At 35.0% G+C, this 17,310-nt stretch overlaps 1 protein-coding gene across 4 annotated transcripts in view; it reads left to right on the forward strand.

Moving 5' to 3' along the window:
- Positions 1-589: 589 nt before the first annotated feature.
- LOC149541974 (uncharacterized) overlaps positions 590-17,310 on the forward strand; it is a 122,070-nt gene continuing 105,349 nt past the window's right edge. The window contains exons 1-2 of one of the 4 annotated variants that reach the window (XM_089797023.1): positions 590-1,848; positions 2,114-2,230. In XM_089797023.1, the coding sequence (XP_089653149.1) occupies positions 1,662-1,848; positions 2,114-2,230 (304 nt within the window). In that variant the 5' untranslated portion in view covers positions 590-1,661. The remainder of the gene's footprint in view (positions 1,849-2,113; positions 2,231-17,310) is intronic. The other 3 variants (XM_089797026.1, XM_089797024.1, XM_089797025.1) reach the window with 3 other exon arrangements.

The raw sequence follows: 17,310 nt of genomic DNA on the forward strand, positions 1-17,310 counted from the left end.
TAGATCCAATGAGTGCTAAGTGTTCCATTTATTCTCATGAGAGATGGATTCATGTTGAATCACTACTCATGAAACATGGGTCAACGAGTTTGACTCAAAAATCACACAGTTAAATCCTGATAGCAATATCACAATTTGACTTGCTGTGGAAATTATCTCCTACTTATCAATTGATGAGCTTAAGGGGCTTTCTAATGAATGGTTCATAAGGCACAACACTTGGTGAAGGTTTTGCAAATGGGGTTGCAAGCTTTGGATTTAGATATGGAGAAAACTCTGTAGTTAAGCGTACTCAGGCTGGAGTAGTATTGAGATGGGTGACCTCTTGGAAAGTCCTAGTGCTTCACCCCTGAGAGCATCACCTAGATCCAATGAATGCTAAGTGTTCCATTTATTCTCATCAGAGATGGATTCATATTGAATCACTACTCTCATGAAACATGGGACGAAGAGTTTGACTCAAAAATCACAGAGTTAAATTCTGATAGCAATATCACAATTTGACTTCATGTGGAAATTATCTCCTACTTATCAATTATTAAAATCTTTCATTTCAATTCAAAATGCCCTCCACCAAAAAGGACAAGACAGAATCACAAGTCTCCTCGTAAACGTTAAAAGTCGTCTATTTTGTTCTGTCGCAATCTACCTGAAATTGGGCGATTATGTTGGCTCTTTCGAGTGTAAAAATTACAGAGGCCCTCTGATAGCAACTCTTAACTAAATTATTTCAGATATTGACGTTTCTCCAGCGATATGATTGAGCGTGTACAAAAGAGCCACCATCTAGCCATGCCAAAGAAATCACCAAGATCTGACTTGCGGACAACATAATCGGTCAAAATATGTATGGATCGTTTGACAATGGCATCCACCAAAATAATGTGACTTGACGAATTCATCTGCCATTCAACACCTCCCAGGCTGGTTTTTTGCCATAAATAAGACGACTGCGTTTTCGGCTGCATTTTGTGGCTCACACACTTAAAAAAGCTTGGTAGCTTTGAAGGAGCTTTCAATTCATTACGCATGCATGTACGTTGCTTGGCCGCATTTTGTCTGCCATTTTTCATGCCTGCTTTGTTTCATTCACACGTTGCTTCTGGGTCGACATGAAGTAGTTTTCAGCTAGTTTTATGTGCTGGGCTCTACGACCTGGAAATGTGCTATCTAGTTCCCAAAAAATTGACACGTAGGATCTGTAAAGTTGCTCTAACATTTTTCCTTTATCGAATGAACTGAATTTTGTTTGACCTCCAGAAGGCTGGTAAGACTCTATAAGATTCCAATCTGTCTCGCCCTTCTTGCTTTCTGCCTTTCATTTCGTATATTGACCTGTGAGGTGAAATTCCGATTATTTGAGCCATTTTTATCGTTCCAATTGAAATGGGCAACCACTCGCCGTTTTAAATTGGATTCCCCATTTTGAGGGTAGGTTTGGTTGGATCAGAAAATTGATATACATTTAAATGGGAGACCTTGCAAGAACCGAAACTAGACGCCCATCTAATGGGTGGCATTTGGGGGACCTAGGATTACTTATTCAAATCAGAAGCTTTATTCTATCAGAAAATGGACGCTTCCGCTTGGAAGCCTTGCTAGAGCAGGAGCGAAATGCCCTATAGTTTGGAGATTTTGGCTATGTCCTTCGATGTGCACAAATGGTGTTTCCAGGTATTGGTAAGTTTCTTGGGAGCAATGGGGTCCCGGGTCAAAGCAACCAAGATGATTCTGTACAGCAGGATCTTTTGAGAAAGACCCCTTACAGAAATAACGTCCATGAGAGGAACAGGGATGCAGGGTTGAGGAGAAAAATCACCCAATGTTTTGGGGACTGTCTTCCAGGAGGTGAATTCATAAAACATATTAGTTTATTTATTTGTACAAGATTTTTCAATATGCCATCTTTAAAATTCTATATACTATTAGCAATTGCTTGAAATTTTGACATATTGATAGAACGTCTATTTTTCCCACAAGTGTTAAATCTATCATGGATATAACTCTATTTTCTTTGAAATAGAAAGAATGGATAACTATTCCACTCTCTAAAATGTTTCCTTAAAAAATTTCACTGATGCATGTTTTCATGTTTTCCCACTGTGTGTGGTAGCTAAGTGTTTGATAGATGTGAGGGCTGGTGAGCAGGAGAAGGTCCATCGCTGGTTATCCACTATGGCAAGGACAGAAAGCAGCCTAGTCTTGGAGTACGTGCATTCCACCGAGAGAGGTAACGACTTGGTTCTGTTATTGAGCATGGATCATAACATATGCGTATGCCAAATTAGAATGAAAATAAGTAATTCCATCGATTGTTCTCATTGCTGAATCCTGATAGAAAGTTAGGGCTCTCTATTTATCAAGAAGGTCAATGCATCTACTTCATCCTAATGAACTTTTTTGAGAGTGGAACGCTTAATCTGATTATTTTTAGTCTCATGATTTTTTTTTTACATATACAGCTTAGTAGAATGTATAAAATGATAAAAAAGTTTAATTGGTGGAAATCTGGAAATTTCAAATGATTGAGGATTCTGAACTTGTGCACTAAATATCTAGTGACACTCAGAATGTACCTCTTAATTTAAACTCACTTACCCAAACCAATGTGAGTGATCTAATAAATTGATTGGAGATTAGTCGATAATGAGGGCACATAAAGAACATCCTGAAATTTGTCATCCCCCACATCGAAAGATCTTATTCTATACATTTTAATAGGAGTACAATCACCCATCAAGATAATTAATGTAGTACAGGATCCAAAGATGTGATATCTTGAGATGAAATCATGTGGTGCAAAGAACCTAAATAAAAAATCCAAGTGGATGGTGGAGATACAATTGTTGCAAGGGCATTGCTCTTTCTTTTCCCATATCGTTGTCTTTTTCCTTGTAAAACTTCTATGTGAACTCTATCATCTTGAATCAGGAATACTGGTGTTATTCTTCTCTAGAATGTGTCAAATGATCTATCCATTCCTTCAAACACTTATGTTGATCATGACTAGGGCTTTTAGAATAGGCATACTTGTTTTCTTAATCTTGTCACCTTTTCAATATGAACATTGTAAATTTGCTTTAGAGATAGTAGGTTCTTTATGATTCTTCTCTCTTTTATCCTTGCTTTATTCTTGTCCGTATTGTCCCAATCTTACTGTTTTTCAGTGTCTTGGTTAGCAACCTTGACATACAGCTTAGAGGATTTGAGAATATCAACTAGATTAGCCCATTTTATTCTCTAGTGAGAGATTGGTTGAAGTCATCTAAGAATGGCATTGTGAATTGAGCTCTAAGTTACTCTTTGTGGTATGGAAGGTAGAAACAAGATTGTATAATTATGATCAAGTTTTGGAGAGAATAATAAGGAGTAATTAGTTGTCTTCCTTTTTTTGTTCCATATATTTTTAATTACGATCATGTTGACTTCAACTCAATGAAGATTTGTTGAAATGGTCTTTGAGGTATATTTGTAGGTAATTGGTTTCTGATCCTTTTTCTCTTTGTTATTCTTGCTTTTTAATTTTTATCCTTATTATTGATTCTTTGTATATATTCTTTTGTAGTTAGCGGGCATGGCATATGACTTACAAGATTTGAAAAGTGCAGGTCTGTATTGGCTCATATTTCTCCTAGTAAGAAGTGGCAAAAATGATTTAAGGATGGCATTGTGAATTGAGCGCCTAGTTGTTTGTGAAATAGAAGGTAGAATTGATATTAAATGAATAGAATAAATCTTGGCGAGAATGCTAAGGATCAATTGGGTACCTTCTTTTTCAATCAGACATGGTTTTAAGTTTGAACTACAATTTCAATGACCCGAACTGAGTGAACAATTCCTAAATAGTGTCAAAACTATCAAGATTCAAATAAACAAGCTCCATTTCTAATTCACATGGAATAATGAACCTCAAATAACTAACCAACTTGGTCCAATTCTTTTTACAATTGTTTAAGGATTTGATGTGAAAGAGAAGATTAGAAAATACAAATAGACATTGTAATCCATAGGCTTCATCGTTTTTGTTGATACATTTATTTTTCTCTATATCCATGGTAAGTTTCACCTCTATACTCGTTATTATTCTAACCATTTGGTTCATTTTAAGAAGATTAGCATTTTAAATTTCCTATCAAAACAATTATTTAGTTTGAGCAAAGGTGTTTTAGGCTAATTTAGAAAGCAAGAAAGGAATTGCGAGTGTAGGAAAATAAGAGAGCACAGGCCAGTTCCCGTGTCACTAGTTGTTGAAATTATCCTCCTAAAAATATAATGTATGACATATATCCTAGCTTGAAAATGACCATCAAATTATGAACCGTGGAATTCATCAAAACACCAATGAATTCTCCATTGAAATCAAATCACTTTATCTAACAATCTAATCTAAATGAGGGAATTATGAAACCAAGCAAGCCTCAAGACACATCAAATGATCACCAAACTTCAATTAAAGCTCTAGCAACTTCTCAGAATTTCATTGCTTACAATTGAGAAATGAGGTCTTTATACAAATCCCAGTTGCAATGAGTGACCTGGATCAAAATTATAATTGATACCTCAGATTTTGCCAGTCAGCCCTAGGGCTGGTTAGGGCAAAGAAAGAAGGAATCTACATAAATGAAAGGAATTACATTGACCAATCTAGAGGAAGCCACCATCTTTGTGGGTAATAAATACCCACCATGCATGCCCATTGAGGAAGAGGGAGGGGTGAAATAAATGTCCACTATACGTGCCCACTATGCGTGCCCACTGTGCGGTAAATGCATCTCTGCTCAGAGTTGTCTACCTGTGACTTTGTTGTTTGTCTCCAATTTGTCCATGCTGATACTTGTTGCTGATTCCAGTTTGTATTCAGTGATTGCTATCGCCCTTTTAGATTTGCTCAAGCTATCTTCCCAATCCGATAACAAGTCTTGAGTTGTGTGCAAGGCATTCGAAAAAATGAAGAAGCTCTGAAAATTGTTTATGTTGAAGTAATTCATTTGAAAGAACTCTTCCAGTTTCCTCTTTAGGTTGTCTATTGTTATTTCATTCTTGGCCAACCTTTGTGATAGTGAGGATGCAATTGTGTTGGAGATTGCTTGCTTGATATTCTCCGCTACTCTCCTCAACTAAATAGATTGCTTGGTGAAATGTTCAAACATTTCCTTGGCTATGATCACTGCGCTATGCCATCGAAGGAAGTCATATGCATCTCTTTCACCAACAACTCCACTATCGTTCAAGTTTGCCTAGAAGTCTCCATCAAATCCTGCAATTTTGAGATCACCTCATCTCGATAAATACACTCATCTTTCCATGACTCGTCCATGCATTGTATCTTAGAATGGATGGCTAGTGTTTTGTCATGAATTTGTGCCTAGTCTTTAACATGCTTATGTACCTCATTTTGAATGCCCTCTATCCAAACTTCTGCACTCCGAGCAATCCGTTTGATCTTATCTATACCTTCTATTGACACAGTTGAAATAATTGGATGAAGAACAAAAGATGGGCTTTCTTCCTTCATTGGACGAGGTAGGTTGTTCATGTATTTGCACAAGGCCTTGATCTCACCTTTTTGTTTTTGATATTTACCTTCTAGCTTTCTCATCATATCTTTCATTGCCCATGTAGAATCGTCAAACTCTTACATAACCTGCTTTCGGGAGGCACAACCTTGATCAATCTCCATTACATTATACTTATTTGGAGTAAATTGATCTTTTGTCTTGTCCAATGTGTAACAAACGGTTTTTCATAACAAAACAAAGACGATTTATACAGAGTTTTTCCCAACAAATTATTGAACAAATAACTAAATTCCTTTTCCTAGGACATTAACTGTTTTAACTATCAATGATTAACTGAAATAGCCATGTTCGACTGAGATAACTATATCAATGATCAATTGAAACAATGATCAACTGTAATAACCATATTAATGATTAACTGAAAATAATTGTATCAATGATCAACTGAAATAACTAGAATAACAATTAATTAAAATAATTATATCAATGATCAATTGAAATAACTAGAATAACGATTAACTGGAATAACTGTATCAATGGTCAATTCAACTGAATTTATTTATAACTATAATAATGATTAACTATTTTTTTCTACATACAAGTAAAGCAAATGCTTAACATGAAAAGAAGAAAAGGAAATATACAAGTATTGAGTTCTTTAGTCGGTCGTGCAAGCTTCGGCTTTCGGTAAGAGTAGAAGCATTGACTTAGGCTTAACCTCTCAACTGCAGACCATACTTATCCCTACACAATCTATTGAATTAGAAAGTCCCTCCCTACCTTGGGATTGGGCTTGGGATACTTTTAGTCCAGCCACTTGACCATTCTGGTGTTTAGAAAGTTTGCATAGTTATGGACAAACATGTTTAAATTACTGTCACCACTAATATCAAGTGATCTTAGATGGCAAACATGCCTTTAAACAACCTTGGCCAAGGTTTTTTTGATGGGTTTACTGTTCAATGACCCAATCACCACCGCTCGACTTGACAACAAGGAAACAACAATAGGGACAAGCATGAGCTATTAGGTAAAATTATTTTACGTTTATTGTATCATATTTGATTTTACTTCCATGACATTGTAGATTCCATCTCACCTCTTCACCTTTTCCATGGCTATACAGTCGGTGAGTCCTAGGTGCTTGGAATCTCAGAGCAATTCGGCTCTGTTTGTTGATTCTCAACTGTATCACGAATATTATATGTTTTTAGCTTTTCACATTTTGTGATTTGAAGAAATATGTTCTTTAAGACTTGCAAAAAATATCATTTGGTTTTGATTATCAATGGCATATATAAAACATGATTCTATGTCATGGATACTTTATTGCTAATTTGATAACTCCTCCTCCTTAAGAGGGTCAACTGTTGATACTTAAGCATGATGATTATACAACAGCGGCCTACTACTAAGGAGTTCGGTATACAATGGTAGCTGATAATAAATTTCATAACAATACGGGAGGTTGATGGACCACATAACCTGATATATTTCTGGAAATGTTTGGAGTCTTGCTAGACGCCTATGTATTAGCTCTTCTTCGATTTGCTTCCCAGGCGTAACCACAGTGTGTAAAAACAATCACGACTTCAGCAAGGAAAGATTAATATAAGGTAGATTGTAACAACAATGGCACTACTAAAAAAATTGCAGAGGTTTCGAATGGAACTTGCAGAATTTCAAAAGGTATCTTCAGAGTATCGGGTTGTAGATGGTAGCCGGAAATGAGCAAGGAAAACGGGAATAATAAAAGGAAGTCGGGTATGTAATTTTTTTGTATATCTCGTCTCTCTCGACCTTATGAAATATCTAAAAGGGTAAAGGACTCTTTGGCTTCCAAGAAGCCATAACATAAAATAATGTCTCGGCTCTTGGATGCCAAATAAATGTGCCAAGTGTTCAATCGGTTATAAGCAAGAAAAGAATAAAAGGATGGAAGAAGATTTGAAGGTTACAAATCGAAAATATTATGGTTTATATTTATCTACGTACATGTAGATATATTTGTGAGGTGACATCATTATATTATAAAGAAAATAATATTATGGTGTAACTTTATATTTATATCTGTGTATGTGCATAGGTATATATTGTTGTTAGTGAACATATATTAAAATAATATGGTGAAAGATCATTCAAAATCCTTTGAGGTACGTATTATATTTTAATTAAATTATTTTTATGTTTTAAATTATTTATTTATTAGCTCATGCAGGTCCTTCAGTTGTGTCTCGAAGTTCAAGTCACTAAGTCCTTACCAAGACAATTCAAGGTCATACCTGTCAATCTTGATGACTGGGCTAAGCTAGTATCCCATTCCGTTGATCCCGTTTAGCAATGCTTCCCCCTTTCATCTTCTCCTGCAATTACCTGTGAAACACTTCCACAATAATAACAAGTTCCATAATAATTTTCATATAAATATCTAAAAGAATTTAAATCATTAACCATAATTCCAAAATCACATGACAATAATGGATAACGACCATCTTCATGAACAGTTAATGCAACGAATATAAATAACTACCTACTCCACATGATTATGAAAGAAAAATCTGTTCAATCTAACGACTATGAGAAAATTTAAAATTAGGTAAAAAATTGGGATGAAACATACCCTCCCCGTTAAATTTTTTATCGTCCTCGATGAATATCACAATAAAACTTAAACAATATCTATTTAGATTATTTCAAGAAAGCCAAGGTTCAGGTTCTAGCCCTGGAGAAAAGATGAGGGTATTTTTGAAAGATTTCGTGATAATCTTCCCAAGGGGCATTATCCTCTGCATACTGATCCCACTGGACCTTACATTGAGTCACCTCTCAATTTTGTAAGTGTAGCTTATGCACCTCGAGTATTCTGAGTGGTTCTATTTCCACCACCCTTGGTTCTCGCATCTCTAACAGGTTCCAATCAATTATATGCTCATGATGAGTAATGTATTTCTTAAGGTATGACACATGGAAGATGTCATGCATCGTTGCAAGGGTTGGTGGTAAGGCAATTTTGTAGGCTACTGGGTTCATAACTTCCAATATTTCAAAGGGTCCCACATACTTTGGGGCCAACTTGGCATTCTTACCAAACTTGATAGTACTCTTCTGAGGTTTTACTCTTAATAACACCTTCTCTCCCACTGAGAATTCCCTAGGTGTTCTTTTTGCATCTGCATAACTTTTTTGTCTATCATTGGTTTGCTAATCTCTAACGAATTTGAATTATCTGTTCTTCCATTTCCTTAAGCATTTCATGCCCAACAATAATTCTATCTTTCAATCGATTCCAACTCACAGGAGTTCTACATTTGTGGCCATATAGAGCCTCAAAGGGGGCCATTTTAATGGTGGATTGGTGTTAGGATTAAACCACAAATAGAAATAACAATTACATGCAAATATAACCAATAACAAAAATAATAGATCACATAGAAAAGAACATAAGGCATCAAGATTTAACGTGGTTCACCCAATCCTGGGGCTATGTCCACCAAACAACAAGTCTGATATTATTATGATCCAATAATTACAACCTGACTACAATCCATAATCCCTTACAGCTCAATATTGCCGCAAGAACCAATTTTCGCATCACACCTTAATGAAAATACCTAACCCTAAGCCCTTTTATACAAGTATTAAACCGCTTTAGGGTTATAATTAATAATTACACGTCGGCCCAAAATCCCAATAAAATAGGGCCCAAATTTTTTTTCCCCAAAGAATTTATGAAGTATGTACAATACTTTCCTAATCAGTCACCACAAAGTAACAATTGGTAGGAATTGTTATAAGAAAATTCTACCAAAGGTAAATATCTTTCCCATTGATATTGCCGATCCATACAATAAACTCTCAAAAGATCTTCTAATACTTGGTTTACTCTTTTTGTTTGACCATCTGTCTTAGGATGATAAGCTGAACTGATGTTTAGTTTAGTCTCTAATGCTGAAAATAATGTTTGCCAAAATCTGGAAGTTATCCTAGCATCCTTATCTGAAATAATTTTCTTTGGAATTCCATGCAATTTGAAAATTTCCTTTATAAATTTATGAGCGATTTCTGGTGCTCCATCAGTTAGATTTCCTGGTATAAAATGAGCAATTTTTGTCAATCTATCTACTACTACCAGAATGGTATTGTGTCATAGGTAACCCTTGTACAAAATCCATGGAAATTATCTGCCATTTCCATTTTGGTACCTCATTTGGGTGCAAAAGACCGGCTTGGTATCGATGTTCTGCTTTTATTCTTTGGCATTCCAAGCATCCTGCCACAAATTTTGTTATCTCCCTTTTCATTCCTTTCCAAAATTATAGAGGTTTTATATCTGACAACATTTTAGTTACTCCAGGGTGTCCTGAATATGGAGCTGAATGAGATTCTTTCAGAATCATTCTCCGAAGTTTAGGTTTGCTGGGTACATAAATCCTATCATGATATCTTAACAATCCATCCTCTTCTATCGTAAATTCTGAATACTTGGGATCTTGTGGGTCTCTGATGAGAGTTAGGCTGATCTCTGCATAAAATTCATCATGCGCTAGATGTTGTAAAATCTGGTTCTTTATTCTGAAATTTATAGTAGCCATTGCAGAAATGTGTCTCCTCCTACTTAAGGCATCTGCCACTTTGTTTTCTTTGCCTTTGATGTAACTTATGTCAAATTCATAGTCTGCTAAAAATTCCAGCCATCTTCTTTGTCTAGCATTAAGATTTGGTTGATTAAACATATATTTTAGGCCATGATGGTCGGATCATAGATCAAAAGGTTTCTCAATCAAATAATGTCTCCACATTTAAAGAGCATGAATAATAGTTGCTCATTCCAGATCATGAGGGGTGTAATTCTGCTCGTAATTTTTCAATTTCCTAGATTCATATGCAATTACCTACTCATCCTGCATTAGTACGCCTCCTACTCCTGAAGCATCAGTTATAACAACAAATTTCTTTGGTGGGTCAGGTACTCTTAATATAGGCTCTATGGTTAACTTTTCCTTCAAGCATTCAAAAGCTGATTGACATATTTTTGTCCATACAAACTTCCTTCCCTTTCTCTGAAGTGATGTAATCGGGTAGGCTATCTTGGAGAAATTACTGACAAACATCTTATAGAACCTCGCCAATCCCATGAAACTTCTAACTTTTGTCATATTTTTAGGTATAGGCCATTCCTTAATTGCTTTGATTTTTGACGGATCTACAACTATTCTCTGAGTTGATATAATGTGTCCTAAATACTGAATTTCCTTTTGATAGAAAGCGCACTTAGACAAATTTCCATATAATTTATGTTCTTTTAACCTTTGTAAGACTTTTTTCAAAGGTTCTTGATGTTCTTCCTCGTTCTTTGAATAGATTAGAATATCATCTATAAAGACCAGTAAAAACTAATCTAGGCAATCTTGGAATATGCTATTCATTAAGTTCATATGCTATTCATTAAGTTCATAAAAGTTGCTAGAGCATTGGTTAACCCGAAAGGTAACACTGTGAATTCGTAATGCCCATACTTGGTTCTGAATGCAGTTTTGTGAATATTTTCGTCCTTAATACGAAGCTACTGATATCTTGACCTCAAATCAATTTTTGAAAATATTGTTGCGCTGTTCATTTGATCAAAGAGGTCGTCAATTCGAGGAAGTGGATACTGATTCTTGATAGTAACCTTATTGAGCATTCTGTAATCTATGCATAATCTCATGGTTCCGTCCTTCCTAACAAATAATACTGGGGCTCCCCATGGTGATACACTGGGCCGAATCAGTTTCTTGTTTAACATATCTTGTAATTGTATTTGCAACTCCATTAATTTGGTGGTGGTCATTCGATATGGTGCTCGAGAAATGGGTTCTGCTCCTGGTAACAAATCTATGGTAAAATCAAAGACTCGGGATGGAGGTAGACCAAGAAGTTCTTAGGGAAACACATCCTGATAATTCTTTAGGTAGGGATATTTTTCTTCAAAAGATTTATTTAATTTTTCTCTAATTTCCCCATCTTGAAAAATGTAGTCATCTCCATAAGTGGTGTTTATAGGACTTCTCATATCTTCAACTCTCACTACAAAAATCTCACAACCTTTTTTTTCACATTTCGTAAGTTGCATGACAAAGATCTGTTTTGATTTAATTTCATGTTTAATCCCTATAATGTTTGCAAGTTTGCCTTGGTTATCCAAACAATCTACAGTTTTAGCAAGACAATCCACCTTGGCCTTATGCTCATGGAACCAATTAATGCTTATAATAATATCATAAGACCCAAGAGGTACTACATACAGATCCAATTCAGTGGAGAAATTTGAAAAGTCAACCTGAGCCTCAAACAAACACTGCTCTACCTTAGCGTTTGACTGGTTTGTATTTTCGACTGTCCATGGTTTTGCCATAAAACTAGATCTCTTTGGAAATCTACTTAATAGTTTAGGTGATATAAAACATTCAAAAGCTCTAGTATCAATCAAAATAGAGACAGGGTTCCTGTAGATTTTACCTGGAGTTTCAATTGGGCCTATTTGTTGTTCTGCTTGTCAGTTGTCAAGGGCTGTGTGGATCCTTTGCTGATTAACATGTTGCTATTGTGGAAGAGGTGGTCGGTGCGGTTGATTGGTGTTGGGTTTGACGGGGCATTTATTAGCATAATGATCTCCCCCACAATTGTAGCATCCTGAAGGTGGCCCCTTCCTTTCATTGCTCTTATAATTTTTACTTGTACTGAAATTACTTTTAAAATCCTTGATTCTATTTCCTTTTGATTCTAGCTTGCTAAACTTATAATCCTTAAACTATTTCTTCTAAGATCCAATATTTGTACCTTCTGTATTCCAGTTTATTTTCCTTTTATTGTCTCGAATGGAGTCATCTCTCTTGATTTTATATTCTTGTCGGACAACCTTCTCTAAAGCTTCTTCCATGGTTCGAGGAGTGAGAACATCAATTGCTCCTACTCTATTATTCAGAGCCATAATGAATTTCCTCACTTTCAGATTTCTGTTTTGTTGATATGGTGGTACATACTTTAGTAATCGGGTAAATTTCTCCTAGTACTTGTGTACAGTCATATCTCCTTGCTTCAGGATTTGGAAATCCAACAATTTTTGGTCATAAAAGGTTTGGGGTAACCAACAATTCCTAAAAATGGTTCCAAATTTTTCCCAGATAATTTTAGTGGTTTTAATGTTTTGCTTAACCTTGGTATTTTCCCACCATGTAGTAGGTTCTCCAGTAAAGTGGTATATTCCCCAAACCGCTTTTTAGGTTTCTGAAAAGTTCCTAATTTTAAAGTATTGTTCCATTTCAGTTAGCCAAGCCTCTGCATCCTCTCCAGATTCAGAACCGACAAATTTGGGTGGTTAGACCTTCTTAATATTTGCGGACAGACCACTCACTATTTCTTGTTTTTTTTGTTTTTCAATTTGAATGGGTGAAGCTTGTGAGGTTTTCTTGTTGTGTTCGAAGACTTCTGTCTTTGTTTTGGGAGGAGGCGAGGATTGCATTTCCTCTTGGTTCTGCCCCATTTGGGCTGCCATCTCATTCATTCTTTTTTTTCATATTTTCCAACTTCAGTTGCGTTTCTTGCAAAATCTGAAGTAATAAATCAGTTTTTTCATGGACCATGTCATGACTTGCAACGTTCTCATTGTTGCTCATTTTGTTTGTTTACTGGTTTAACTTGGAAATTTACAAAATTTTTGTGTCAATTTATTGTATACATATTTTTAAGTGTGCCTACAATAATTAAAAGAGTTTGCGATTGAGTATAACACACGAATAAACCAATTTATTTAATTAACTTTTATACTTTTGCTGCTGCATTCATGACAGTCTTATTTACAAAAAATTCCTCTACTGAGGATGTTTACATTATGGAATTTAAATTTCAGCATTTAGTTCCGATTTAGATTTGTACATATCCTGCACCATTGAGGATTTGTGGAAATGTAGAAGAGAGTTGCCCTGACGAGTGTTCTAGTTTTGAATTAGTTTGTTCCTATATGCTGTTTTACTAGCAAGAGTCCACCTACTTTCCTTCTTCATTCGTGGCAAGGCCTGGTTCAAAGTTTCATTGTCTTGGGGCATAGAGTAGCGAGTGCAGTCGAAGTTTGACTTGTTTTTAATTAAGTACAAGAAGATAGGATGTCGAGCCTTCTTGTGGGGTGTTTTACGTACTTGCATCTTGTACAATTTTTCTAAGAATTTTCAGGTTTACATGGAAGGTAGTGTGCCCTAGGTTCAGTATTGAACCCAACACTCTGAGACCATATGTAACAAACAGTTTTTCATAACAAAACAAAGACGATTTATATAAAGTTTTTCCCAACAAATTATTGAACAAATAACTGAATTCCTTTTACTAGGACATTAATTGTTTTGATTATCAACGATTAATTGAAATAACCATGTTCAACTGAGATAACTATATCAATGATCAACTGAAATAAGAATCAATTCTAATAACCATAATAACGATTAATTGAAAATAACTTTATCAATGATCAACTGAAATAACTAGAATAATGATTAACTGAAATAACTGTATCAATGATCAACTGAAATAACTAGAATAACGATTAACTGGAATAATTGTATCAATGGTCAATTTAATTGAATTTATTTATAACCATAATACGATTAACTATCTTTTTCTACATACAAGTAAAACAAATGCTTAACATGAAAAGAAGAAAAGGAAACATACAAGTATTATCCGATGAGTTCTTTAGTTGGTTGTGCAAGCTTCGGCTTTTGGTAAGAGGAGAAGCATTGACTTAGGCTTAACCTCCCAACTGCGGACCATACTTATACCTAGACAATCTATTGAATTAGAAAGGTCCTCCCTACCCTGGGATCGGGCTTGGGATACTTTTAGTTCAACCACTTGAGCATTCTAGTGTTTAGAAAGTCCTCACAGTTATGAACGAACATGTCTGAATAACTGACACCACTAACATCAAGTGATCTTAGATGGAAAACATGCCTTTAAACGACCTTGGCCAAGGTTTTTCTGATGGGTTCACCGTTCAATAACTCGATTACCACTGCTCGACTTGACAACAGGGAAACAACAATAGGGACAAGCATGAGCTATTAAGTAAAAAATATTTTACGTTTATTGTATCATATCTGATTTTACTTCCATGACATTGTAGATTCCATCTCACCTCTTCACCTTTTCCATGGCTATACAACCGGTGAGTCCTAGGTGCTTGGAATCTCAGAGCAATTCGGCTCTGTCTGTTGATTCTCAATTGTATCGGGATTATTATATGTTTTTAGCTTTTCACATTCTGTGATTTGAAGAAATATGTTCTTTAAGACTTGTAGAAAATATCATTTGGTTCTGATTATCAATGGCATACATAAAACATGATTCTATGTCATGGATACTTTACTGCTAATTTGATAACAACTCCTTAAGAGGGTCAATTGTTGATATTTAAGCATGATGATTATACAACAGCTGCCTACTACTAAGGAGTTCGGTATACAGTGGTAGTTCATAATAAATTTCATAACAATACTAGAGGTTGATGGACCACATAACCTGATATATTTCTAGAAATGTTTTGAGTCTTGCTAGACGCCTATGTTTCAGCTCTTCTTCGATTTGCTTCCTAGGCGTAACCATAGTGTGTAAAAACAATCACGACTTCATCAAGGAAAGATTAGTATAAGGCAGATTGTAACAAGAATGATACTGCTAAAAAAATTGCAGAGGTTTCAAATGGAACTTGCAGAAATTTGAAAGGTATCTGCAGAGTATCGGGTTGTAGATGGTAGTTGGGAATGAGCAAGGAAAACGGGAATAATAAAAGGATGTCGGGTATGTAATTTTTTTGTATATCCTGTCTCTCCCGACCTTATGAAATATATAAAAGGGTAAAGGACTCTTTGGCTTCCAAGAAGTCGTAACATAAAATAATGTCTCGACTCTTGGACGCCAAATAAATGTGCCAAGTGTTTAATCGGTTATAAGCAAGAAAAGAATAAAAGGATGGACAAAGATTTGAAGGTTAAAAGTCGAAAATATTATGGTTTATATTTATCTACGTACACGTAGATATATTTGTGAGGTGACATCATTATATTATAAAGAAAATAATATTATGGTGTCACTTTATATTTATATCTATGTGTATGTACATAGGTATATATTGTTGTTGGTGAACATATATTAAAATAATATGGTGAAAGATCACTCAAAATCTTTTGAGGTACGTGTTATATTTTAATTAAATTACTTTTATGTTTTAAATTATTTATTTAATAGCTCATGCGGGTCCTTCAGTTGTGTCCTGAATTTCAAGTCGCTAGGTCCTTACCAAGGAAATTTAAGGTCATACTTGTCAATCTTGATGATTGGACTAAGCTAGTATCCCATTTCGTTGATCCCGTTTAGCAATGCTTCCCCCCTTCATCATGTCTTGCAATGACTCATGAAATACTTCCACAATAATAACAAGTTGCATAATAATTTTCATATAAATATTTAAAAGAATTTAATTATTAACCATAATTCCAAAATCACATGACAATAATGGATAACGACCATCTTCATTAACAGTTAATACAACGGATATAAATAACTACCTACTTCACATGATTATGAAAGAAAAATCTGTTCAATCTAACGACTATGAGCAAATTTAAAATTAGGTCAAAAATTGGGATGTAACACACTGCATGTGTTTCAAGTTGAGGGGTTCTGTGTCTAGACTATAATTTTCCCTTATTTTGTGAATGTCAACTTAAAGATGATTAGCCTATTTCTTGACCCTTATAGGCTAATGGAGTTGTTTAGAGGGTCTAGTTGGCTGAGTTGGAGGCCAATTCTCACTCCAGAGGACAGGAATGTTCAAAATTGCTCTTCGTTCGAGTCAAATCAACACACATTATTATTTATAGTTAGTGTCTATTTAGGGTTTTGGGTAAGTGATAGTTCCTATCTATAGCATGGCACTTGGACAATTTACTAGCAGTATGGAGTTATGGTGACATTAATGGATTTCCCAGTTTGGGATTTATTGTTTTGTAGGAATTCAAATAATGGTCATAGTTATTTCTGATACAAGTACCCAAAGTCATGGTATGCACAGTGATTGACTCATTTGCTAGTTGGCTCAGGTCTAGGGACTTACTATTTATAGTAAGTTAATAGATGTTACCAAGGGACCCTTACTATTTCTAATAAGGCAATTGGATGCACAATGGATACAATGACTAACTTGCAGGTTCAAATGGAAATAAGGAATAATGATTATTTTGGAGTTATTTTAATTGTATTTAATAAAGTGCATCACAATGATAAATATGACTTTATGGTTTAAGTGCACTTTATTTAGAAGGGAGTTTTATATGTTCTAAAAGTATACCTCATAATAAGTGATGAAATGTTTTTTTAAAGGGAGATACAAGTGTTAAATAAAGTATACTTTATATTTTAAAGTGTGCATCAAAAGGTGGGGAATATAATCAAACAATGTCACTGGGAGACGGGGAGACCTAGAGGTCTCCGGTATTGGTACTGGAACCGGTACGACAATTTTTAAAAAATAGGAGACGTAGTTGGAGACGGCAAATTTTATTTTAATAGTTTGAAGAGTCTAATACCAAATATAAAATAGTAATACTATAAAACCAAAACACTAAAGTAAATAATAATAGTAATGTCACATTAAAATAGAGACAAATAATTCAAAACTCACATAATCACATAACTGTATCTCATAATGATACGTGTTTCCTGAATATTGCATATGATCTCCATCATATCAGATTGATAATCG

This window comes from Cupressus sempervirens, chromosome 8 (genome assembly GCF_028749045.1).
Source record: "Cupressus sempervirens isolate cs-2001-9-10 chromosome 8, ASM2874904v1, whole genome shotgun sequence".
Classification (NCBI taxonomy): Eukaryota; Viridiplantae; Streptophyta; class Pinopsida; order Cupressales; family Cupressaceae; genus Cupressus; species Cupressus sempervirens.